This window comes from Pan paniscus, chromosome X (assembly GCF_029289425.2).
Source record: "Pan paniscus chromosome X, NHGRI_mPanPan1-v2.0_pri, whole genome shotgun sequence".
Taxonomy (NCBI): Eukaryota; Metazoa; Chordata; class Mammalia; order Primates; family Hominidae; genus Pan; species Pan paniscus.
Genome location: NC_073272.2, coordinates 18,896,518 through 18,922,724, shown reverse-complemented (window position 1 = coordinate 18,922,724; position 26,207 = coordinate 18,896,518). Strand labels below are relative to the sequence as shown.

At 41.8% G+C, this 26,207-nt stretch overlaps 1 protein-coding gene across 6 annotated transcripts in view; it reads right to left on the bottom strand.

The window, feature by feature from the left end:
- REPS2 (RALBP1 associated Eps domain containing 2) overlaps positions 1–26,207 on the bottom strand; it is a 202,365-nt gene that overhangs the window by 23,493 nt on the left and 152,665 nt on the right. For all 6 annotated transcript variants that reach the window (XM_034950360.3, XM_034950359.3, XM_055106835.2 and 3 more), the window contains one exon: positions 25,697–25,758. In XM_034950360.3, coding sequence (XP_034806251.1) covers positions 25,697–25,758 — 62 coding nt within the window. The remainder of the gene's footprint in view (positions 1–25,696; positions 25,759–26,207) is intronic.

The window sequence follows — 26,207 nt, the reverse complement described above, 5'->3', positions numbered from 1 at the left end:
TCTCCTTGTGGAAATATCGAAGGAGATGATAAATGGACCCTTTTTCAACATAAATGAGGATTCCAAAGCACAGCAGAGTGTCTTTGTTATTGCCTCCTTTTCTCTTAAACATCTCTAAAAACACAAACAATAGGGTGGGGGATGAGGAAGCAGCTGTGAGATGTGTCTTAAAATGTTTTTCATTTGCAAATTTACCTTCCTGAACTTGTATGCAAGGGCCTGGGTTTTCCAGCTCTATGTCTGGTAACAGACCACTGCATGGTGTTATGTCAGGCTAAATCTGACCACCAATCCCCTAAATTGATCCATCTATCAAGCATTCGGAGGAGCGAATCTCAGGAGGGACCTGGAACACAGGCATTAGGAAGGTCCCAGAATAAGGCACAGCCTTGACAGAGCCAGACATTATCCCAGGAAAAGAGATGGGCAAAGATAACCGGCTGTGTGATAAGAAAAACTAAAGATGAGATTTAGGCATGTAAAAGACCCTCTTCACAATAAGCTTTCCTTCATAAAAATAGTTTGAGGCTTATGTTAGGCTTGGGATGTGGAAAGCAGAATAAGGTGGGGAGGTTTCTTTGCTATTTCTTGAGACTTTTCTAAGTTACCAACTTTGGAAGAATGATAATCCAAGAAAACAAGGGGCCTCAGTGGTTCTCTTCCTCCTCTGTGTATTTGGGGTCATGGGGAACAACTCTGCCAACATGATAATATGGCTTTGTCTGACAGTTTTGGTTTTCTGAACTGAAATCCAGTGACTGATTCTTGTGGGGAAAAAAACAGATATATGGATTACGATTAATATAACAAATGGCAGTTCTGCCCTCACGGTTCCATGTGTAACAACATGTACCCAGTCAGGATGTGACAAACCAGGAAAATGTACTTTTAGCAAAGAGCTCACTGAAATGTGAGCTAAAGTTCCTTTTAAAAATATATATCTAATATTGTAATATTAATACTTCTTTATTCACAAATGGCAAATATACTTTCATTCTAATTTTGCAATGAAAATCCTGGACTTAGACAGTGCTGCCACTCATGATGTGGCAAACTGTCCTGGGTCTTCGACCATTCCCATGGTTGATGGGACAATATGATCCCTGCTGAGCTGGCTTCCCAGAAATGGACACAGGTCCAGAGAGGCTAAGCATTTCTATGCATTCATTTATTCAATTACACAGATATTTCTTTCGTACCTCTGGTATGTCAGGGACCATGGTAGGTGCTTGGGACATGGGTAGGAGGAGGCCCACTGTAGTAGGTGCTGTGTTGGCCCCACCTGGGTCACCTTTCCCTGGCTGGCACACCATCCCCCAGCTGCTCTGAGTGTTAGCTACTGAGGACTCACAGCCACCCTCTTCTCTAGAGACTTACTCTCAACTAATGGGAGCCTACCTCCCACCCCCACCTCCAGCAGCCTATAATGACTGACTTAGAGAAGGATATAAAAGGCCAGTCCCCTGTCTCAAACAGGGTTAACTCTATTATGCAATTATGTACCAGAATCCTGCCTGTGTGGATCAGGCCAAGGTCAGATTTTATCTGAGACTATATCATTGCTTGGCTCCTTCCCCTTCCCTACTTTTCTTCCCTCTCCTCCTTCTAGGTTTTTTCCTAAAGAGCACTCCTTCAACAAATCACTTTTCAAGAATCCTCATCTCAGGTTCTGCTTCTAGGGAAGCTGACCTGAGACACTATGCAACGTACTCCCAGGAGAGGGGACTGAAAGCACTCTAGTATGCTCCTCCTTGTTGTCTCTGTTTCTATGTCTATCTCTCACTCTCATATCACTTGTTCTGGAGACAGTCAGCTGCCACATTGTGAGGACACCCAAGCAGTCCTAACAAGGGGTCCATACAGCAAAGAAGTGAGGCCTCCTGCCAACAGCCCTGTGAGTGAGCCATCTTAGAGGTGGATCATCAGCTCCAGTTAAGCCTTCAGATGACTGCAGCCCTGGAAGACATCTTGACAGAAGCCTCATGAGAGGATGTAACCCCGAACCACCCAGCTAAGTCACTCCCAAGTTCCTGACCCAAAGAGACTGTGAGTTCGTAAATGTCAGTTGTTTCAAGTTTCTGGGGGACAAAAAGGCATCCTGATATATCTAGAGTTTGGGGACTTACAGGGTGGAGGAAGGGTGAGGAGTCAGGAGAAAAATGGGAGAGCTGAAGCTGGAGAAGGGCAGCAGGGGGTAACACATGGTTTCCCAGACCTGGTTTGTTCTGGGTCATTTGCTAGACACTCAACACCATCCCCCATTTCCACGCCCTTCTCTATGCCACAGCAGGCAGAAGCCTGGAAATATCTACTCCTTTTCTTAAGTAACTAATTCCTTAAATTAAATCTCTTCCAGTAGGAAATACCAGGAGTAGTTTCTGTTTGCCCAACCAGACTGACACACATCCATCCTGAGGATCTGAGCTTATCCTGAGGGCCACAGGGGCCACTGAAGGATTTTTAGTAAGGAATCAATCTGACTAGATTTGTATTTTACAAAGGTTATTCTAGATCCAGTGAGTAAAAAGGACTAGAGGCAACTCATACCTGGGGAAAAGGAGCCTAATTCGAATGCTGAAAAAGAAAAGATGACGGTCATCTAGGCCAGGTTGGTAGGAATGGGTTCGGGCTGACTTAAGAGCTACCCAGACTGGAAATTGAAGACACCCTTGGCCATTTTTGGAATGTTGTGAGTGCAAGAAAAGATAAGGACACATGGAACCCAGGTTTGGATCCTGGATAATGGGTAAATGGTTGAGAGATAAAGTAGTTTAAAGCAAGAGGCAGGAATGATGGCAGTATGGAAACAGAATAAAATGAGGCAGATTTATCATAAAGCAGTGCTAGAACAACCCATGTATATCTTCTTCTAGTAGCATCTCTGAAAGGGGGTACCAGGAAGCACCAGTTCCATGAATTGTCTAGAGCAGGGATTAGCAAACCTTTCTGTAATGGGCAGATAGTAAATATCTTAGGCTTTGAGGGCCAGACTACCTCTGTAGCCACTCTGCAACTCTCCTGTTGTGCTAAAGCAGCTACAGACAATACGATGAATGGGCACAACCGTGTTCCAATCAACTTTATTTACAAAAAAAAAGTGGTGGGATAGATGAGGCCTATGAGCCATAATTTGTCAGCCCCTGGCCTAGGGGGAAGAAGAATCTACAGATAAGCTTAGGAAACACTGCCTGGTCTATCTCCCCCTTGGAGATTCACTGAGCACATAGAACATTACACACTCTGAAATTCTGAAAGGAAGTCACTTGCCTTTGCGTAGCCCATCAGTTCCCAAATTTATTTGGTTTCATCTCCTTATTCTCATGTAACTTCTATTAACATCCTGAAGAACTAATGTTCTGTGGAACATACTTTGAGAAACATTGACTATAGACTGGATTTTAGAGGAACAAAGGAAGAACATTCTATTTGACTTAATGCCAAATGCCATATTCCACACCTAACCCTTGGGGAGGTGCATTCTCCACTGTGGTTGGCAGATCCAACTCCAGGGGCCCCTGTTGCACTCCCCTCTCCTCTCGCTTTGGCTTAGAGTATGGAGGCAGGGTGAGAATGAGGTTGCTGCCTGGCCAGAAGGGGGTCCCTTCTCCCTGCGGTAGCAGCTGTTGCTGCTGCCAACTACTTCTCTGCATGAATTTATTTACAGGGCTCCTTTAAAACCTCCTGGACAAAAACATAATAAAAATAGTTAATTAAAATAGTTTAGGCAGATGAACATGACATTAATAAATTATGCATTTTTTAAGGAGTTTAAAACAGTATGTCTCAGATTCCAGTTCCACTGAGGCAGGTTAGCTTTACAAAGGTCCCACTGGTCCCATCTGAGTCCAGGTACTCGTCACACTTATCACCTGTGCCACTGCAAAGACTTCACTGGGTCTTTTTCCAGCCTTCAGTTCTAGTGCACTCTGATCCACCCTGCACACCACTGAGAAATTAATCTGGTAAAGCACCATCTAATCAAAATGCTTTTTCTCAAAGCCCTTCACTGGCTCCCCAAAGCCTATGGCACACAACACAATCCCTCAGCCAGTTAAAGGTCTTCCATCCTCTGGCTCCAATTTACCTCTGCAACATAACTGGGTTAGTTCGCCCATATGGAACCTGCTCCAGGCATATAGGTATTCCCCAAATCTTCAAGCACATCGGAAGTTTCTCCCTAACTTAATTATGTTTGTTCTAGACCCTCTAGCCCAGTGGCTCCCAAATATAACCAGAGCAGGATAATTATCTGGGGAACTTTTTATAAATTCAGACTTGTAGATGCTATTCCAGACTTCCCTCATCAGAATCCCTTAGGGATGGGGCATTAGAAACTTATATTTTAACAAGCACCCTAAGTGATTTTTATGTAGCCAGCCCAGATCAACTGGGAACCACTGATGGTCCAAACTCTTCATTTAAGAGATGAGAAAACCAAGTCTCCAAGGCCCTAGTCTGGGCAAGGCCACAGGTGCTCTTGCAAAACTAACTAGGCTTCTTAATTGTTTTCTCATCCATTCATCATAGAGGGAATGGGGGTATATGCCACATGGTTCTATAGATAAATATTTGCAGCTGGGCAAAATCTTCAGCAGTAAGATTTTGTTTAAAAGTCAAATTTGCAACCAAAAAAAAAGTCAAATCCCACTTAAAAAATAGTCTGGCCGGGCATGGTGGCTCACGCTAGTAATCCCAGCACTTTGGGAGGTGGATCACTTGACACCAGGAGTTTGAGACCAGCCTACCAACATGATGAAACCCCGTCTCTACTAAAAATACAAAAATTAGCTGGGCGTAGTGACACGCTCCTGTAATCCCAGCTACTCAGGAGGCTGAGGCACGAAAATCACTTGAACCTGGGAGGCGGAGGTTGCAGTGAGCCAAAATCTCGCTACTGCACTCCACATTCCAGCCTGGGTGACAGAGCAAGACTCTGTCTCAAAAAAAAAAAAAAAAAAAAAAAAAAAAAAAAAAAAAAGTCCATCTGTAGAACTTTGCCAAGGTGTGGATAATAGGTAACTTTTTTTTTTTTTTAGGTTTGCAATATTGGCAGGTCAGAAAAACGAACTCAGGCTTTATCATCCAAGGATCCAGGTGGATTCCAAGAATGGGGATCACAAAGGCAGCAGCTAAATTCTAGGCAGACGAGAAGACAATCCTGCTGCTGCCTCCAGGGCCTTTCCAGCATTCTGTCAGTATTCTAAATGTCATTTGGTGCCTAGTTTTCACCTGTCCCCCATCTCCGCTAGGCAAGAACACAACAGAAAGCCGTTTGCTAAACCCAGTCACAGAAGATGTAGAACCAATGGCCCAGCACACCACTGTTCCACCCCATCATTCCCCAACCAGGCTGAGAGAGAGGGGTAAATAGAGCCACAAGAAGGTCCAAGAGACTGAATTCTCAGCAAGAATGATTACCAAAATCCATGACTCAAGTCACCTGTGAGAGACAGAACATGATAAACGAATGGTAAGCACCTGGAGGGCAGGATCTGTCTTGCTTCCCTATCATTTTCTTGATACCTAAGCTGAATGCCAGCAAACAACAGGTCCTCTAATCAATGTGTGGAATAAGCCAGCAATGAACCCAATACTGTTTCATGTTCCACTGGAGAAGAGGTCAGTAATTCATTCCTTGGTAACTGCATCCACAGAGCACAGAACAGTTACAGGATATAGGCTCTGGAGTCAAACCCAGGCTTTGCAGTTGCTCGTTGTGTGAGCTGGTCACATGCTTAGTCTCTCTGAGCTGCAATTTCTTCATCTGCAAAGTGGGATAATTCACCTAACTCACAATATTGTGAAGATTAAGCAAAATATCTGTCTAGCGTGCTAAGCACAATTACATAGTAACTGTTTGACAACAGCAGCTACTATTATCATTAGGATTAAAATTATGATTGGTTTCCCAGGCATAGTTCCTCCTACTGCAAGCAGCAGCCAATCCAACATAAGGGCATTTTCCTCCTTGCCAAACAGATGAAAACCTAGGCTGAGAAAATGCTGGCTCCAATTTAGAATATAAGCAGATCCCACAAAGCAGGCTATCCACAGTCTAAATCTGTGCCACTGGATATTACTGCTACTAATATTGGGGGGAGAAAATTTTAAAAATAAAAGCCCGGTCAGACTTTCATGTTTCACGGCTGCTTTAACATGGATATCTCAGGCAGTGTGCAGTGAACATCTCTGGTGGGCACCCCCCTCGGTAGACCAATCCAACACTGGAGACACTCAGGAAAACACTGACAGAGGGGCTCAGGAACAACTTTGGTGAAAGTGGGTACCAGTGACTATAATGGGCAACTAGTTGCTGGATTCAAGAGTCACATGGCAGAATGCCTTGGGGATTCTTGGAACCCATTAGATTATGGACAACATCCATGAGACAGACTTACTGTTACAACTAAAGGACTATGAGCACTTTATTTTGGTCTAAAAGACAAATATTTTGACCATGACCTGGGTTTTGTTCTTCTATGTCCAATTTCTAGTAATGGAACAGAAATCTGAGTCAAGTCTGAACTGCACTCTCTATATCACATACCTAAAGCCATATTATAACACCATCTGCAGAGTCAACAACATGAGCCTCACAGGTAAGGTGATCTAAAGCAGGATTCTCTAGAGACTCACGCTCCCCAGGGATGAGGTTGAAGAAAGATGCCCCATGCATGCCTCTTGCCAAACCAAAGAGACCCTTAGTAAAACAGGCACCCACCAGCAGCACAATTGAAAGGCACTTCATTATGAGGCCTTTAGAAATCCTTTCTGTTGGGCCCCAATCTCTGACATATATAGGCCTGGCAATAATAACAAATGTATATACAAATTTCAAAATGCCTCAGAGCCCTGGCCTATGAACCGATATTTTATCACACTTACAATCTGAATTCCTTTCCTGGTTTCTTTGCTCTGTGTATCAGTGTGATGGAGTGTTAGAGTAACATCCTTTCCGACTTACTGATAGTTCACGCTTAGACTGTGATAAATGTCCCCTTTTGGGTTGACATAGCCCTTCCTGCATGAGCCATGTCCATCAGAATAATGTGGCTTTAAAATTTTTCAATTAGAAATAGCTGGCCAGAAAGGGAGCTATAAAAATTATGTTAAGAGTTAGGAACCATCCATAAAATAAATTCAGCATTGATGAGGACGTGGAACTGGAGTGGGAACACCATTAATGGAGTGTAAATCAGTACAAACACTTCGTAAAACTGTTTGGCAGTACCTACTAAAGCTGAACATATGCCTACACCATGACCTAGAAATTCTACTCTTAGGTATATATCCAAGAGAAATGAAAACACTCATCCACTCAACAACTTGGATATGAGTGTTCACAGCAGCACTATTCATAATTGCCCAAATCTGAAAAGTACAAAAATGTCCATCAATAGTAGAAAACAGTGTTATATTTGCACATACAATGGAATACTATACAGCAATGATCTCAATTACACACAACAGTATAAATCACACAAACATCATTTAATAAAAAGCCAGACACAGAGTATATACCGCATAATTCCACTTATATAAAGTAGAACACAAGTCAAACTAATTTATGCTGTTAGAAGTCAGAATAGTGGTAACCCTAAGAATAAGAGATAGCGACTGGAAAACAGCACAAGGAGGGCTTCTGGGATGCTAGTAATATTCTGTTTCTTGATTTGGGTGCTGATTATATGCATGTGTTCTGCTTGTGAAAATTGAGTTGCACATTAAATGTGCAGCTTGCTTTTCTATATGCAATTATACTTCAATAAAAAGTGTTTTGGGCCGGGCACAGTGGCTCACGCCTATAATCCTAGCACTTTGGGAGGCCGAGGTGGGCAGATCAACTCAGGTCAGGAGTTTGAGACCAGCCTGGCCAACATGGCAAAACCCCATCTCTACTAAAATACAAAAATTATCTGGGTGTGGTGGCACATGCCTGTAGTCCCAGCTACTCGGAAGGCTGAGGCAGGAAAATTGCTTGAACCCAGGAAGTGGAGGTTGCAGTGAGCTAAACTGCTTGAACCCAGGAAGCAGAGGTTGCAGTGAGCTGAGATCATGCCACTGCACTCCAGCCTGGGCGACAGAGTGAGACTCCGTCTCAAAAAAAAAAAAAAGTTTTAAAAATCCAGTAGAGCCTATTTCCTGTAATGTCCTTAAAGTGCCACCTAGTGGCACAAGTTAAACATAAACAAGAGGGAAGTTTTGCCCCTAGCAACTTCAAAAATATGGCCCCATTTCTAATAGCACATTCTGGGATTGGGCTAAAACAGTGCCCTAGACTAAAATCACTGGCATGATACATAAAGAAAAAAAGCTCTTGTTGCCTGCCACGTAGAATCCTGACACAAGGATTCAGAGGCAAGGGAAGCTGTCTACCACAGAGCATGCTAGTGTTAGTGAGCCGATGGTACACATCTCTTCCCAGCTCCACTTGCAGTCAGCATGGTGGGAGCATTCACAACACAGACAGCAACAACGGCTGCAAATTGGGGCTTTCCCCCACCCCGCAGGGGAGAAGGTTTACCAACACACCACTGGGTGATACCTACAAAATTTGATGGGCAGAGCAGGGTATTTAGGAGGAAGTTGGGAAGAAAAATTCCTTCACCCCGTTTTCTCTGGACAGGCTTGTTTTCTTCTTCCTCTCCTTCAAGGATGAAGGAGTCTGGCTTCTTTTAATTATGCTTGCGAAACAGAGTTGGGGAGGCCTACCCACTGCAAGCCTTTGAAGCTGCCAGTTGTATAAAAGATACTGCTCAGAATTTTGCTAGTAAAGTCTGAAAGACAGATCATCTCGGTCAAAGGTCCTCAAGGAAAAATCAGAAACCACAGACACAGGCATATGATCCTTGAGATAAGAGCAGGAGGGTTAAAGGCTGATGGGGAGGCCTATCCACCTGTCCACTGGTTCTTCTCATTGCCATTCTTTTGATCTATGGCAGGATTCTCAAGACTCATGTTCCCCGATGGAAAAGGTTGAAGATGCGCTATGCGTGCCTCTTGCCAATTGATTCTCCTTCACATTTCCATTATTTATAGAAACAGGTGACCATCTGGATTTGGCCTGTAGGCTATAGTTTGCCAACCCCGACATAGGCAGAGAGACAGCCTATGAAAGGTCACAGATGAAGGTAACAATGTGCTTTGACTGCAAGTGCTTTAGCGAGCCACTTCAGCACTCATTCTGGGCTGGTGGCAACTAATTTCTAGCTATCTGGAGTCTGTTCTGTGTTTGCCAACTAGACCCCACCTCTGTTTCACTAGGCCTGTGGTGATGATAATTATAACAGCTAAATGTTATTGAGGGTTGACTATGGCACCAGGCATCATTCTAAGTGCTTTAGAGATCTTCACTCATTTAATCATCATAACCCTATGAAAATGGATACTACCATGATCCCCATTTTACAGATGATGAAATTGAGGCACAGAGAGACTAACTTGCCCAAAGTCACAAAGCCAGTAAGAGGCAGATAGGATTTGAAACCCCAAGCCCATGCTCTTAAATCCTCTGTCAGGCTGCCTCCCTGAGCCCAACCCCTGGTTGTCCTCCATTGTCCTTTCCCATTAGCATAGTAGCACATTTGGGCATCCTCCCAATCCACATCTGCTCCTCCCCTGATCCCCTCAGGAGTGCTTCCTTAAAGTCACAGTGTGGGCCATGCACAGTGGCTCACGCCTGTAATCCCAACACTTTGGGAGGCCAAGGCAGGTGGATCACAAGGTCAGGAGTTCCAGACCAGCCTGGCCAACATGGTGAAACCCTATCTCTACTAAAAATATAAAAATTAGCCAGACGTGGTGGCATGTGCCTGTAATCCCAGCTACTCGGGAGGCTAAGGCAGGAGAATTGCTTGAACCTGGGAGGCGGAGGTTGCAGCGAGCCAGAATCGCGCCACTGCACTCCAGCCTGGGCAACGGAGCAAGACTCTTTCTCAAAAAAAAAAAAAAAAAAGTCACAGTGCGATAGGGGAGAGCAGAGAAGAGAAATGAGGATTCCATTGCTCAGAAACCTAGAAAACCACCATAACTGAGCCCCCCAGGGGAAAACTGGGCTATATTGTTAGTTATTAGAAACATGGTGACCAGTTTATTGCCTACAACCTGTGTCAATAAAGCATTAAGAAATGGGTTTAAATGAGACACACAGAAAATGACTCAGTTGTAAGAACCATGAGAGACTATAGAATAGATAGTGTTGGGCATGACTGCTGTGAGAGGGTGATGCAGGATAAAGGAACTACAGGATAAGGATCACATCACAATCTTTGTGCTCCTATAGTTCTCAGCAAACTGTGGGCCTACAGTGAGCACATTCCGTTAACATCTGATGAAATGATTAGATGAATTTATGGCATCTTCCAGAAGAATGATACCAGCAGAGTGAGCTTTATATAACAATAGCATGGGCATAATATAATGAGGAAGAACCTAAGAAAGAAAACAAGTCACCAGAAGTGAGTTAAAGTTAATTTTTAACTAGTTCCATGAAATAAAATGTGTCCCTGACAAAGACAGTGTGTCAGTTTGATTGTTAATAAAATAATTGTGAGATGTGGTTTCACAGCACAGCATAGTAGTATAGTAGGAGCTGGTACTCTGGGGCTAAATAGCCAAGGTAGGAATCATAGCCTTAACTCTTTCTTTCTGTCACTGACCTCAAGCAAGTTGCTGAGGTTCTCTGTGCCTTGTTTACTTATCTGCAATGTTAGGATAGCAATAGAACCCACTGCACGTGGTTGTTGTGAGGCTTAAATGAGTTAATATTTGTAAAGCATCTAGAAGAGCATCGGGCACTCTGTTGAAGTGCTTGATAAATTAATAAAATACATGAAGAATCGCAAAGCCTCTATGGTTTGTGTACTCAAAATCAATTTTGAAATGCATAAATAATTATTTATTATGCAAAAGTTCTCTTTCTGTTCCCTTTTAGGGGGTAGAATAAGGGTTACCCTTGGCCTTTTGCTACATCAAATATGGCCCACAGACCAAATGTGAAGGCCATTTTGGCTAAGATGAATGTAAGTCTGCACTGGGGAAGGCACTTTAAAAATAAGCATTTGAGATTAATGTAGGAAAGAGTTCACATTTAGAAAATTATTGGTGGGCACAGAGTGTAGAAATTTAATCAACTTTTACTTAGCAGATCTACAGTTAATTTTTGTGATGTATAATGAATGATTTTTCTCTCTCTACATGCTTATTAAATTTCTAGCACTTCCCCAGAAACCTTTTCCAGCCCTTTTCTTCTACAGCAGGCTGGCTTACTTACCAACTGCGAGGCCCAAGTAGTTAACTTCTGCTCTCTGAATCTCAACTTCCCCTTCCATAAAATGATATGCAATGACAGATGTGAGAGTGTTAGCATGAACTGTTAAAATTTAAAAGACTCAGTCCCACTCAGAAGCAAGATAAAGGTCTCTGTGGGGCCAAATCACAAAGTGGTAGGTCAGGCAGAGGGTGCAGAAGCAGGCAGAGGGTGCAGAAGCAGACAGAGGCAGCTGAGAGCTCCTAATAACAGGGATTTAAATGTCCCGCATGAATCATTAAAAAGTCAGGAAACAACAGGTGCTGGAGAGGATGTGGAGAAATAGGAACACTTTTACACTGTTGGTGGGACTGTAAACTAGTTCAACCACTGTGGAAGTCAGTGTGGCGATTCCTCAGGGATCTAGAACTAGAAATACCATTTGACCCAGCCATCCCATTACTGGGTATATACCCAGAGGATTATAAATCATGCTGCTATAAAGACACATGCACACGTATGTTTATTGCGGCACTATTCACAATAGCAAAGACTTGGAACCAACCCAAATGTCCAACAACGAGAGACTGGATTAAGAAAATGTGGCACATATACACCATGGAATACTATGCAGCCATAAAAAAGGATGAGTTCCTGTCCTTTGTAGGGACATGGATGAAGCTGTTAACTATCATTCTCAGCAAACTATCGCAAGGACAAAAAACCAAACACTGCATGTTCTCACTCATAGGTGGGAATTGAATAATGAGAACACATGGACACAGGAAGGGGAACATCACACACTGGGGACTGTTGTGGGGTGGGGGAAGGGGGGAGGGATAGCATTAGGAGATATACCTAATGCTAAATGACGAGTTAATGGGTGCAGCACACCAACATGGCACATGTATACCTATGTAACAAACCTGCACATTGTGCACATGTACCCTAAAACTTAAAGTATAATAATAATAAAAATTAAAAATAAATAAATGTCCCGCATGAGGCAGGGGACTGGTACCAAGCTCATTCCCTGATGCCAGAGGCTAAGGTATCACTTTGCTACCTGTGAAGCTGCAAAACCAAGATGAAGCCTGTGGAGAAGTTCTGGGTTGCCTACTTAGGAAAGGAACTGAAGCAGATTCTGGGCTAAGCACCATTGGGTGCCATCTACAAGACCCCTGACACCTGCACCAGATGGAAGTACTGTATTTCAAGTATAAGAATCAGCTCTTGACTGGAGGCCATGGATGCCAGGAATAGTTGGTAGAGACAGCCACTGAACTGGCAGAAAGTGAGGAGCTCAGAGAACTGAGAATGAGATTGAACTCCAACTCAAAATAAGCCTACAAAACAAAATTCCAAAAAGCATGGTAGAACAGCCAAATAAAAAAGGCAAATTCGCTCCTGACAAAAACAAAAATAGAACAAGTTAAAAATAACTTTAAAGTAAGTATTTTAGAATCCTCAAAGTTAAAAATGGAGAATAGATCCTAAAAAAGAATAGATGGGTATAAAACAAAAATAGGGAAAAGTAAAACAAGAACAGGTTGTTACAAAAAAGAATGGATTATAAAACCTAGAATCAAAGAATAGTGATAGAGGCTTAATAACAGAATAGGAAAAATTCTAGGCTATATAGTTATGCAGAGGATTTTTAATTTGGAAGATGAAGATTTCATCCGGAGCAAGCCCAGAAAGATCACAACATAAATAGATGAAAGTGACAAGGTGCGGTGCTCACATCTGTACATCCCAGCACTTTGGGAGGTTGAGATGGGAGGACTGCTTGGGCCCAGGAGTTCAAGACCAGCTTGGGTAACATGAAAAAACCCCATCTCTACAAAAAATACAAAAAATTAGCCAGGTGTGGTGGCATGTGCCTGTAGTCCCAGCTACTCAGGAGGCTGAAGTGGGAGGACAGCTTCAGCCCAGGAGGTTGAGGCTGCAGTGAGCCATGGATCATCCCATTGCACAGCCTGGGTGACAGAGCAAGACCCTGTCTCAAAAAAGAAAAAAAAAAGATGAAAGACACATTACTAGAGTTTTTTTTTTTAATGTGTTGACAGAAATATAGTTAGTTCCAGAAGAAAACAGAAGAAATAAGTACAGAAGCAAAACCCACAGGGATATCACTAAATGTCCTAAAATTAAAGATGATTTTCCAGAAGGAAAATGCATGCCAAGTGTCACCTGGCATAAACAAATTTAAATCTACGCTTAAACCCATCATGGCGCCATCAAAACAGAACACTGAAAGTGTGGGGAAAAGCAAGAGAGATCAGATTGTTACTGTGTCTGTGTAGAAAGAAGTAGACATAGGAGACTCCATTTTGTTCTGTACTAAGAAAAATTCTTCTGCCTTGAGATGCTGTTAATCTATAACCTTACCCCCAACCCGGTGCTCTCTGAAACATGTGCTGTGTCCACTAAGGGTTAAATGGATTAAGGGCGGTGCAAGATGTGCTTTGTTAAACAGATGCTTGAAGGTAGCATGCTAGTTAAGAATCATCACCACTCCCTAATCTTAAGTACCCAGGGACACAAACACAGCGGAAGGCCACAGGGACCTCTGCCTAGGAAAGCCAGGTATTGTCCAAGGTTTCTCCCCATGTGATAGCCTGAAATACGGCCTCGTGGGAAGGGAAAGACCTGACCGTCCCCCAGCTCGACACCCGTAAAGGGTCTGTGCTGAGGAGGATTAGTATAAGAGGAAGGCATGCCTCTTGCAGTTGAGACAAGAGGAAGGCATCTGTCTCCTGCCTGTCCCTGGGCAATGGAATGTCTCGGTATAAAACCCGATTGTATGTTCCATCTACTGAGATAGGGGAAAACCGCCTTAGGGCTGGAGGTGGGACATGCGGGCAGCAACACTGCTTTGTAAAGCATTGAGATGTTTATGTGTATGAATATCTAAAAGCACAGCACTTAATCCTTTACATTGTCTATGATGCAGAGACCTTGTTCACGTGTTTATCTGCTGACCTTCTCTCCACTATTATCCTATGACCCTGTCACATCCCCCTCTCTGAGAAACACCCAAAAATGATCAATAAATACTAAGGGAACTCAGAGGCTGGCAGGATCCTCCATATGCTGAACGCTGGTCCCCTGGGCCCCCTTATTTCTTTCTCTATACTTTGTCTCTGTGTCTTTTTCTTTTCCAAGTCTCACGTTCCACCTAACGAGAAACACCCACAGGTGTGGAGGGGCAACCCACCCCTTCAGAAAGTAAAAATAAACTTTTAAAAGCAATCCCAGAGGAAAGACAAAGCTGCACCAAAGGAATAAAAAATAGATTGACAGTACAATCCGGAGCAGTGGCAGCAATAAATGTTAGAAGAGGAGGTAATGCATTCAAAATACTGAGGAAAAATTACTTTCAGTCTAAAATTCTGTACACAGCAGAATTACTATTTAAGAGTGAGGGCAATAAGAGTTTACTATCCAAAGAACATAGATTTAAAAAATGACTAGATGATAATACTTCAGTACACTATTTCTTTGAACCTCACAATTGCTAGAGTCATCGTAACAATGTAATTATGCAATATATGTCTTATCACTATTTCTGAGAGCTGGTCTCTAAAAGTAGTTTTCAAAGGTCATTTTATTCTGGTAAATCTTCAAATGACTTTATTCTAGTTGTCATATCAGAGGACTTTTTTTTCTTTTCCCCAATCCTTAATTTTAAGACAAAATTTTTAAAAGAAAAACTGCATAACTTCCCCACCAAAACAGCCATTTAAACTTCTACCAATTACTTAGCAGTCTTCTCCAAGTATTTAACAGTAGGCACTTGACATTTAGGACTGAACCATCTGGAGACCTTCACAGATATCCCAATTCACATAAATACTACACATACATCATCTCCCAAAATATAAAAACTTATAAAAACAAGTTATAAGACAAGATAGGTAAATTATAAATGAGTCACCTAAGCGATCCCTTTAGACCCCTAAAAAGAGTTAGTAGAAATTCACTAAGGAGCTAAGAATCTCAAAACCCTACTGGGAAGGGAACAGTGGCTAATGTAAAAGTAATTCGAAATCCGACCACTGGAAAGGGGCCAATTACCATGCACCATGGACCTTCAAGGTCATCCTCAGAGATGAGAAAACCTTACCATCAAAGGTCTACCATATACTTATGTGGTACAATCAGGAAACACTTCTGTATTCAGCTGTTACCCCTCTTTTCTACTGTTTTGTCATGTAATCATTTTAATAGATGCCTAATATTCTAATCAGGCAGATATACATTACCCTTGACCAGTGCCTTCTTCCTAGATATTAAGGTGGTCTGTATTGTTCTTATTTTTATAATACTAAAATAAATGTCATCATAGAACTTTTCCTTTCTTTTGAATTAGTTACTAGGATTAATTCTAAAGACACTTATTGATAAAGAGCAAAATGCTGAGCACTTCTTTCAAAAAGAAGGAAGGGGGACAGGTTTACACTTTTCTCCTCCATTCCAATGCTGGTATTTCATTACTAATTCTCACCCTCTCTTCTCCTTGCACTTATCACTATGGCCATTTCCTTTGCCTTTTGAATTTGTCATTCAGTGCGAACTATTTGAGAATAGTTTTCAAATTTAAGAAATCCTCATAAGAGAACTTCCAAAACTCTTGAGATTCAATCAACACAGGTTGGTCCGAAACAGAATTGTTTCTTCATGATACATGAATCTAGAGATATGAGTAGCTCTGAGCAATCCATGAACCAATTCTACAACTAGGGAACATATAGTAAAAGGTACTGCCAAAGTTAACAAAGGAAAAATACATTACACAAAACAAGCATTCCACTTGAATATTCAACCTCGATAAATTTAAAACAATGTTATCTAGGGCAAATGATAAATTTATCAGAACCTGATTTCACTTTAAAATAGAGCCCTTTATTTTGACCAGAGGTTAACACATGCTTAATTATACTCTTGGTCAGTCTAGCTAAAGTTTTGTCAATTTCATTGATCTTTGCAAAAAATCAACTTTTCAACTATTTTCTCTGTTGTTTTTCTGTTCTCTATTTTGTTTCTCTACACTCTACTCTTATTTCTGTCCTGCTAGCTTTGGATTTAGTGTGTTCTTTTTCTTCCAGTTTCTTTTTTTTTTTTTTTTTTTTTTGAGACAGAGTCTCGCTCTGTCGCCCGGGCTGGAGTGCAGTGGTGCAATCTTGGCTCACTGCAAGCTCCGCCTCCTGGGTTCACACCATTCTCCTGCCTCAGCCTCCCGAGTAGCTGGGACTACAGGTGCCCACCACCATGCCCGGAATAACATTTTTTTTGTATTTTTAGTAGAGACGGAGTTTCCCGTGTTAGCCAGGATGGTCTTGATCTCCTGACCTCATGATCCACCCGCCTTGGCTTCCCAAAGTGCTGGGATTACAGGCGTGAGCCACTGTGCCCAGCCTTCTTCCAGTTTCTTAAGGTGTAAAGCTAACTGTTGATTTTGGATCTCTTCTTTTTTAATGTTAAGTGTTTATAGCTAAAACTTTCCCTCCGAGTACTGCTATCACTGCATCCCATAGGTTTTGATATGATTTTGTTTTCACTCATCTCAAGGTATTTTCTAATTTCACTTATAATTTCTTCTTTGTGTTTTTAAGAGTATGTTAATTTCTACATATTAGTGAATCTTCCATTTTACTTCTGTTATTGATTTCTAGTTTCATTCCATTGACATCAGAGAAGATGTTTAATATAATTTCAATCTTTTTAAATTTATTGAGACTTGTTTTGTGGCCTAACATATGGTCTATCCTGAAGAATATTCCAAGTGCACTTGAGAAAAATGTCTATTGTGCTGATGCTGGGTGTTCTATAGTTATGTTATATCAAGTTGAAACATGGTATTGTTCAAGCTTTCTATTTCCTTATTGGTCTTCTGTCTACTCGAAGTCTCTAGTTCACTGTCATGCCAGTCCTCTTTCCTCTTTAAACCTTTCAAAGTCTTTGCTCTGGCCAGGCATGATGGCTCGCACCTGTAATCCCAAGGCTTTGGGAGGCTGAGGTGGGAGGATTACTTGAGCTCAGGAATTTGAGACCAGCCTGGGCAATATAGGAAGACCCTGTCTCTACAAAAAATAAAAACATTAGCTCGGTGTGGCAGCAAGGACCTATAGTCCCAGCTACTCAGGAGGCTGAGTCCCTTCAGCCCAGGAGGTTGAGGGTGCAGTGAGCCATGATCACACCACTGCACTCCAGCCTGGACAACAGAGCGAGACCCTGTCTCAAAAAAAAAAAAAAATCCTCTTTCCATTATAGTATTTCTGGGGGTTTTAGTTGTACTTAGCAGGGAGGAGCAGGGAAAATTAGTCCAACCTATCTTGTCCCTCAACTGTGTTTCATGATGTTTTATCTATATTACAAAAAAAATTCTTGAACAGAGAATACAAAATAGAATCAGACATCTTAGCACTAGCAGGATCCCTCTAGTCCAATCTTCTTACTTTATAGAAGGGGCGATAGGTCCATGAGACTAACTTACTTAATTCCCACAAAGCCAGAGAGCTACACAGTAGCAGGACTAAGGATAAGACCACAGACAGACACATTCATATTACTACATTCAGCACAGTGTGGTACAGCTTTCAGTATGTTCTTTCATCATCACAAATGAAGGTACAGCCTTGGTTTATATCTTCTTTCCTTAATCACTGAAATACTCATTAACATGTTGTGATTTTTCAGCTAATCTACAGCATACACTGTAGGACAGAACAAAGTAACACTTTGGAAGAAAATGAAGGTGGCATCTTAGGTGATATACGTTTATAAATTCACTTTGGAATAACTTCTGATTTTCTAATACATGCATGAATAGAAACTATCTTGATACATATTAAATTCGTATTTTGATGAGTAAAAATTAGGATGTTGTATATACCTTTGAAAGTTCATAAATATGCTTTAACAGGCAGTATCTTAAGGTGATTCAATGACTTACATATTACATGAGGTCATTTGAATATATTACAGCAAGAGATTTCATGATGTTTGGTGTTTATTCACGGAGTTTTAATTTGATTTAAAAAACATGCAATTTTAAAAGCAATGACATTTCTCTATTGTTCACATTAAATAATGTTTCTTGCTATTTTCTTATAGATATTTGAAAGTTGACAACAATATAATACAGGTTAAGTATCCAAAATCCGAAAATACAAAATCCAAAATGCTCCAAAACCCAAAACTTCTGTTGTTGTTGTTGAGACAGAGTCTTGCTCTGTCACCCACGCTGGAGTGCAGTGGCTCGATCTCGGCTCCCTGCAACCTCCACCTCCTGGGTTCAAGCAATTCTCCTGCCTCAGCCTCCCGAGTAGCTGGGATTACAGGCACGTACCATCACGCCAGGCTAATTTTTGTATTTTTAGTAGAGATGGGGTTTCACCATGTTGGTCAGGCTGGTCTCGAACTCCTGACCTTAGGTGATCTGCCTGCTTCAGCCTCCCAAAGTGTTGGGATTACAGGTGTGAGCCACTAAGCCTGGCCTCTTCTTTTTTTATTGTTTGTTTGTTTGTTTGAGATGGAGTTTCACTCTTGTTGCCCAGGCTGGAGTGCAATGTCACGGTCTTGGCTCACTGCAACCTCCGCCTTGCAGGTTCAAGAGATTCTCCTGCCTCAGCCTCCTGAGTAGCTGGGACTACAGGCGCCTGCCACCCCGCCCGGCTAATTTTTGGGTTTTTTTTTTAGTAGAGATGAGGTTTCACCATGTTGGCCAGGCTGGTCTCGAACTTGTGACCTCAGGTGATCCACCCACCTCGGCCTCCCAAAACTTTTTGAGTACCAACATGACACTCAAAGGAAATGCTCACTGGAGCATTTAGGATTTTGGATTTTCAGATTTGAGATGGTCAACTAGGTAAGTGTAATGTAGATATTCCAAAAAAAAAAAAAAAAAGTGAAATCTAAACCACTTCTGGTCCCAAGCATTTCAGACAAAGGGTACTCAACCTATACTTCATTTTACTATCTTAAAAATTGATTTAGTATGTGTTAAAAATAGATTCAGTATGTATGTTATGCTTTAATAAAATTAACACTTAAAAATGGATTAGATAGCCCTGTAAGAGACTTACATAATCACCAGGAATTCCTTCCCCCGCCCCAAAAAAGTATGTGTGGTCTAAAACTCTTAATTTCTCCCAGAAGAATTTACTATTTTGAATCACCAACTGTGTATTAACTTGTGGAAAGAATAATTTAAATGACAGGATATTAATTAAAAGGATAGAGTATTTAAAATGGTGTTGAATATTTCACAAATTCAGGGCCTACGAACTGCCATTTAAGTTTAAGTGAGCTGCAGTTTTTACTTCCAAATAAAACAAATGTAGTATTTTATAAAAAGTTGTGTCTAAAAAATCAGTCTTTGAAAAACAGTAGCATGACTGCCATATTCCTATTGGGTTCGATATCACTTTCAGGACCTGATTCTAGCCAGATTATGAAGTTAGATGAGGAATTAACTGAATGGACCACAGTTGTTCTGGTTTCCTCTTGAGGCCATCTGTGTTCATGGCTAGCCTCTCACAGTAGTACACACAGGACCTGAGGCACACAGTGACTAGTTCTTCCAGCAGGACCTTCCTGTCACATCCTCTAGCCCTGTTCACATCAGTCACCACAAGAATCCCTTGACTCCCACGCCCCTTGTGATCTGAGTTCTTGTCCCCATAGGGTCTGAGTACATCCCCTAAGCTGACCTCATGCCTCCCCAACTCCAGAACCCCTTTCATTATGCCCTATAAGAACTCATCAATAAAATTCCCTATATTCTCAACCTCTTCTCTGAGCATTCCTTCCTCTTGCCCTAATTCAGTGCTTCTCAACTCTGGCTGCACTTCAGAATCACCTGGGGAGGTTTTTAGACCTCCCAGTGGCCGGACCTCAGCACCCCATGCCAAAATCTCTGCGAGGGGCTCCAGGCCTCAGCACGTTCAAAGCTCCCCCAGATGATTCCACTGTGCAGCCAAGGGTGAGAACCACTAGGCTAAAACCCTGTCCTCCCGTCAGTTTCTGCTCCCCAGACAGAACTCCTTTGGTAGGGGCTGTTTCTCTCCCACATCCCTACCGGAACTGGAACTGGAAGTGAGCAGGAGGCTTGCTCCCCATGGCCACTTCCAGAACACTACAGCCATTTTCCCTACAATCTGGCTTTCCAAATCTCAGGCAGCTCCTCAAACATACCAGGACCTCCTGCAAGCCTGTTTCTCTGCATTTGGGTTTTTTTTTTTTTTTTTAATCTGCGGTAAAGCTCTGTATCTTTTAGCCAGCTAAAAAAAAAAAAAGTTCTGTTGTTTCTTTAAAACTAATTTCATTGGTCATCTCACCCCTTCCATGAGTCTTCTTGGTCTCTCTAAGCTTAAAGGTATTCATCAAATGCTTCTCCCACAGTGCTTTCACCTTCCAGTGCTATTTTTAGTACTCATTACATTGCTAGTGAGGAAAACTTTGTTACATATAAGGTGAGAAATTAGTGGCAGAAATAGGAAAATTCTGAGCACATTAGTCTGCAGGGAACCCCAATTTATCAAATGTGGTGCTAATAGAAAACTTAAAAGATAATGTCTTGCACCCCCAAAATCTTTTCTTTATTATAGTTACACTGAAGCTGTGGCTCTATCACAATTGCCATAAGAAAACTGTCATGAGATCAACACTATTAAAAGGACTTAGCTACTGAAGTACCAGACAGTCCCTTAGCAGAGAACTGACCTACAGAATAAACACAAACTCGCCGGGCACGGTGGCTCATGCCTGTAATCCCAGCACTTTGGGAGGCTGAAGTGGGCAGATCACGAGGTCAGGAGTTCGAGACCAGCCTGGCCAACATGGTGAAACCCCTATCTCTACTAAAAATACAGAATTAGCCGGGTGTGGTGGTGCATGCCTGTTATCCCAGCTACTCGGAAGGCTGAGGCAGGAGAATCGCTTGAACCGGGTAGGTGGAGGTTGCGGTGAGCCAAGATTGCGCCATTGCACTCCAGCCCGGGAAACAAGAGTGAAACTCCATCTCAAAAAAAAAAAAAAAGAATAAACACAAACTCTACAGATGGCAATTTACTGGATTTATTAAAATGACACAAACAGTGGGCTAATACATTTAACTCTCACTTTAACACTGCTCTAGGCCGGGCACAGTAGCACACTCCTGTAATCCCCAACACTTTAGGCTGAGGTGGGAAGATCACTTGAGCCTGGGAGGTCAAGGCTGCAGTAAGCCCTGAACATGCCACTGCACTCCAGCCTGGGTGACACAGCGAGACCGTCTTAAGAAAACAAAAACAAAAACAAACAAAAGAATGCACTGCTCTATATGAAATAGTTTACTTTAATTGCTTTTTGGTTATTTATGCTATAAATAAGTCTTTTTTCAAAAAAAAGTCCTCTTCTGAGCTGAGCCAAAAGACCATGCCCTAGTCTCTAGTCTTGCCACAGGAAAATGTGAAACACAAACTACTTAATTTTGTATATAGTCACTAGGTTCTTCTTGATCTTACCTATAGTATGAAAAATAAAAAGATGTTTCTTTTAACTTATTCCTTTTCCTAACTCCAGGGCCCCATTTGTATAACTTAATCCAGATGTTCATATCACAGTGGTGCTTGAATAAGTATGAGCCAGCTAAACTGCATGTTATGCTGAAAACCTATACTTCATCTCTCTCATTTGATAAAAGAATATATGCTTTTGGTGTATGTAGAAACAATCTTTATATATCTCTGTATGCATATTGCAAATGTACAAACTCATTTTTCTTACATACTTAAAACCTGGAAAGCCAGGTTTGGTAGTGTGTGCCTATGGTCCCTAACTACTTGAGAATAGTAGTTTTCAAATTTAAGAAATCCTCACAAGAGAACTTCCAAAACTTGAGATTCAATCAACACAAGCTGGTCTGAAACAGAATTGTTTCTTCATAATACATGAATCCAGAGATATGAGTAGCTCTGAGCAATCTATGAACCAATTCTATAACTAGGGAACATACAGTAAAAGGTACTGCCAAAGTTAACAAAGGAAAAATACATTACACAAAACAAGCATTCCACTTGAATATTCAACCTTGATAAATTTAAAACAATGTTATCTAGGCCAAATGATAAATTTATCAGAACCTGATTTCACTTTAAAATAGAGCCCTTTATTTTGACCTTTGATCCTTTCCCCATTGCTTGTTTTTGTCAGGTTTGTCAAAGATCAGATGGTTGTAGATGTGTGGTGTTATTTCTGAGGTCTCTGTTCTGCTCCACTAGTCTATATGTCTGTTTTGATACCAGTACCATGCTCTTTTGGTTACTGTAGCCTTGTAGTATAGTTTGAAGTCAGGTAGCATGATGCCTCCAGCTTTGTTCTTTTGGCTTAGGATTGTCTTGGTTATATGGGGTCTTCTTTGATTCCATATGAAATTGAAAACAGTTTTTTCTAATTCTGTGAAGAATGTCAATGGTAGTTTGATGGGAATATCATTGAATCTATAAATTACTTTGGGCAGCCGGGCATGGTGGCTCATGCCTCTAATCCCAGCACTTTGGAAGGCCGAGGCAGGTGGATCATGAGGTCAGGAGATCGAGATCATCCTGGCTAACACAGTTAAATCCCGTCTCTACTAAAAAATACAGAAAATTAGCCGGGCGTGGTGGCAGGCAACTGTAGTCCCAGCTACTCGGGAGGCTGAGACAGGAGAATGGTGTGCACCCGGGAGGCAGAGCTTGCAGTGAGCCGAGATCACCCCACTGCACTCCAGCCTGGGCGATAGTGCGAGACTCCGTCTCAAAAAAAAAAAAAAAGTTACTTCAGGCAGTATGGCCATTTTCACGATATTGATTCTTCCTATCCATAAGGATGGAATGTTTTTCCATTTGTTTGTGTCCTCTCTAATTTCCTTTAGCAGTGGTTTGTAGTTCTCCCTGAAGAGGTCCTTCACATCCCTTGTTAGCTGTATTCCTAAGTATTTTATTCTCTCTGTAGTGATTGTGAATGGGAGTTCATTCATGATTTGGCTCTCTGCTTGCCTACTCTTGGTGTAAAGGAATGCTTGTGCTTTTTGCACACTGGTTTTGTATCCTAACAGGTATTTTATAAATAAAGATATCAATGGTCACAGAAGCTAGGAAATTGCTGGCTTTAACAAAATTTACTAGCTTTACTTACTGTAGGCCTCCAAAGCCTTTAGTGAGCTCACTTGCACAGCGACTCTCCCAGAGGGGTAGAGGGGCAGCAGTCTGCAAATCTGTACCACAGAGCCCTATTAATATCTCCCAGAGACTGTTTTATCACAAGCAGTTTGAGAAAGACTAGAATATATAGGTGTCCCATACAAAGTGGCTAGTAAGACGCTCATAGGGTCAATATCAACTTGACATGGCACAAAAACTAAATATAACCATGTGTTTATTGCCCAGGACTTCATATATCTGAATATGTGTGTCCCACTTACACTGGGTGAAAGGAGGGAATAGGGGAGAGAAATGGAATGTGGATCTTCTGCCTCCATTTCTTACACGCCTGTTCCTGAAATCTGAAATCTCCATAGTTAGGCAGCTGAGCCGGAGGCTTAGGCTGAGTACTGGGCTCACTGTTTATATTGTGATGGGAAATCTGGTAGACAAAGAAGCAGACTCATTCATTAACAGTGACTAGAGAATTCCCAGATCCCCCAGTCAGATCTTTGGTGACTAAGCTCCAAAAGCAGGCAAGAAGCCCACCTCAAGCAGCTCAGATGAAGACTGCTGATAGCAGCAGCATATTTTGGGACCGGGTAGTAACTACTGGCATTTGTGCAGGAAGAGAAAGCTAGAAGGTTGGTTACAAAAGTCATGTCAGACAGGTCTTCCATGCATTCAACCAGGTGGCTCTCAAGCCCCAGGCTTGAACTAGCAGCTAGCAAATGCCTGCTCATTTTGTTGTGACAAAGTCCAGGTTTGCTGTTGGTGTGGAGCAGGAGCCTCATCTCATCAAGGTCCTCCTTAGGGGCCTGTGATGAAAGCCTCCATTGCAAGTGTAATGGATCTGCTGTCTGGCTGTACACATAGACACTCAGACTCCAGTGATGGTGACAGGAGGAGTCTTTAGGAGACAGATTGCAATTTGGGAGCTGGCTCTACTATTTACTAGCTATGCCACCTTGGGTAACTTGCTTAGCCCCCATATACTTCAACTTCCTTATCTGTTAAAAAAAAAGGGATAATATTAGTACCTGTATCTACCTCAGAGGGGTTTTGTGAGGATTAAATAATGCACTGAAAGCACTTAGCACAATGCCTGATTTATTGGAGATGCTCAATAGACACAGCTAATAATTTGAATGAGAAGAAATTACAGCCAATGAAAGGCTTAGGGCAAAACTAAGGTTTGGCATTAGATATACAGCAGGGACTCAATAAATACTTGTTGACGGTTCAACCAATATCTCTTAAGGCCAATGTTACATCCTGGAAAGGAGTTCTCGCTGGTTTATATGCAGGTCAGGAAGAAATGGGCTTTTTATTACCCTTCGCACTAAAGCAGGAAGCCAATATCTCATAGTATTTGCATCTCAAGGTTGAGTGGATGCTAAAAACCATTTCATTCACTGAAAGAAGGACAAGTATGTGTTAAAAGTGGTTTCAGTGACTCATGAGTCCTGAGATGTCCCCATATGGAAGGATAGCTCTGAACCACCCAGAACAATGAAGCAGAAACAGGGACTGTCTACAGAGAAATTTCCCAACATTTTCTGCCAAAAATCAGAAAGGGTCTTTAAAGATAGAAAGTTTCTTCAGCAGCAATTAACAAAAGGAAAGATCTGTAGCATCATATACCACACTCCACTGTTTGCTTCTCATTTTCAGCTCTGCAAAGTGTTGATGAATAAGGCCATAGTGGCACATGTAAATAAGGCAGAATTAATTTAGGGGTGAAACAGATCTTGGTGACATGTTCTCCCCCTCCTGTTATCTCAGCTTTTTGTTCTGAGGAAAAATACCATCCTAAAGAAAGCACCATAGGCCAAAACCACGGCACTAACCCCACGTTGATAACCATTTATTTTTTGTTTATGTAGAATTAACATAGCTCCTAAAGTGCTGACGAAAATATAGGCACCCAGATTGCACATACTATACAGAAAAACCATGTCTCCACCTCCAATTAGAGAGAGGCCCCTTCTTCTACCCTTCTCTGGGGATGAAAACAGACGCACCCCTGGACAGCCAAGAGTGAACTAGTATATGTATGCTTGGTGGCTTATTGAGGAAACTTTCTCTCTTCCACATGAGGCTGGGGAGCTGGCTGGATGAGAATAAATTAAACCACTCTCTGCTCTCTTCACAGGGTATCAGCTTGGGAATCTCATGGACCAGATCTGTGGCGACCAACCCTTGCAAAGAAGCACAGCGATAGGACAACTTCCCTACCACCGAACAGTTTACATAAATCAAATATGTCTCCTACCTGTGATGGACAAGGTCTCGGAGGGAGCGCAGGTGGTGGGGGTAACAATCCTGACTTGGTAGCTGAAAAGAAAAACACATACTATTAAGGATCACCCCCCAAAAATAAACAACAAAAAACTCTTATGCTTGTTAACTTGGAATGGCAATGGCATTTGCATTTAACATCTTTAAGTTTTTACAGTCCTTCTGAAGGCTTAAGAAAAAAGAATACACGTTATTTCTAATCCCTTTTTCATTGTCATCCTAACCTGAACTCAAGTATTTATGTAGGCTGTTTATGATTAAGACGACATAATAAAATGGTACAGAAAAGACACCTAAAACGCAACAAGGGAAAGGTGGTCAATTCCTCATTATTCTAATGTTATTTCGTTTCAAACAATCTAGGGCAAAAGTCAGAAAGGGTCTTCTTTGATTTCTCTCATATTTCTCCCTAGCTCTCAGCCACTACACTGCTCATTAGCTCAATGAGTAGGCTACAGAAACTAAGAGAGCTGGAACCCAAATGA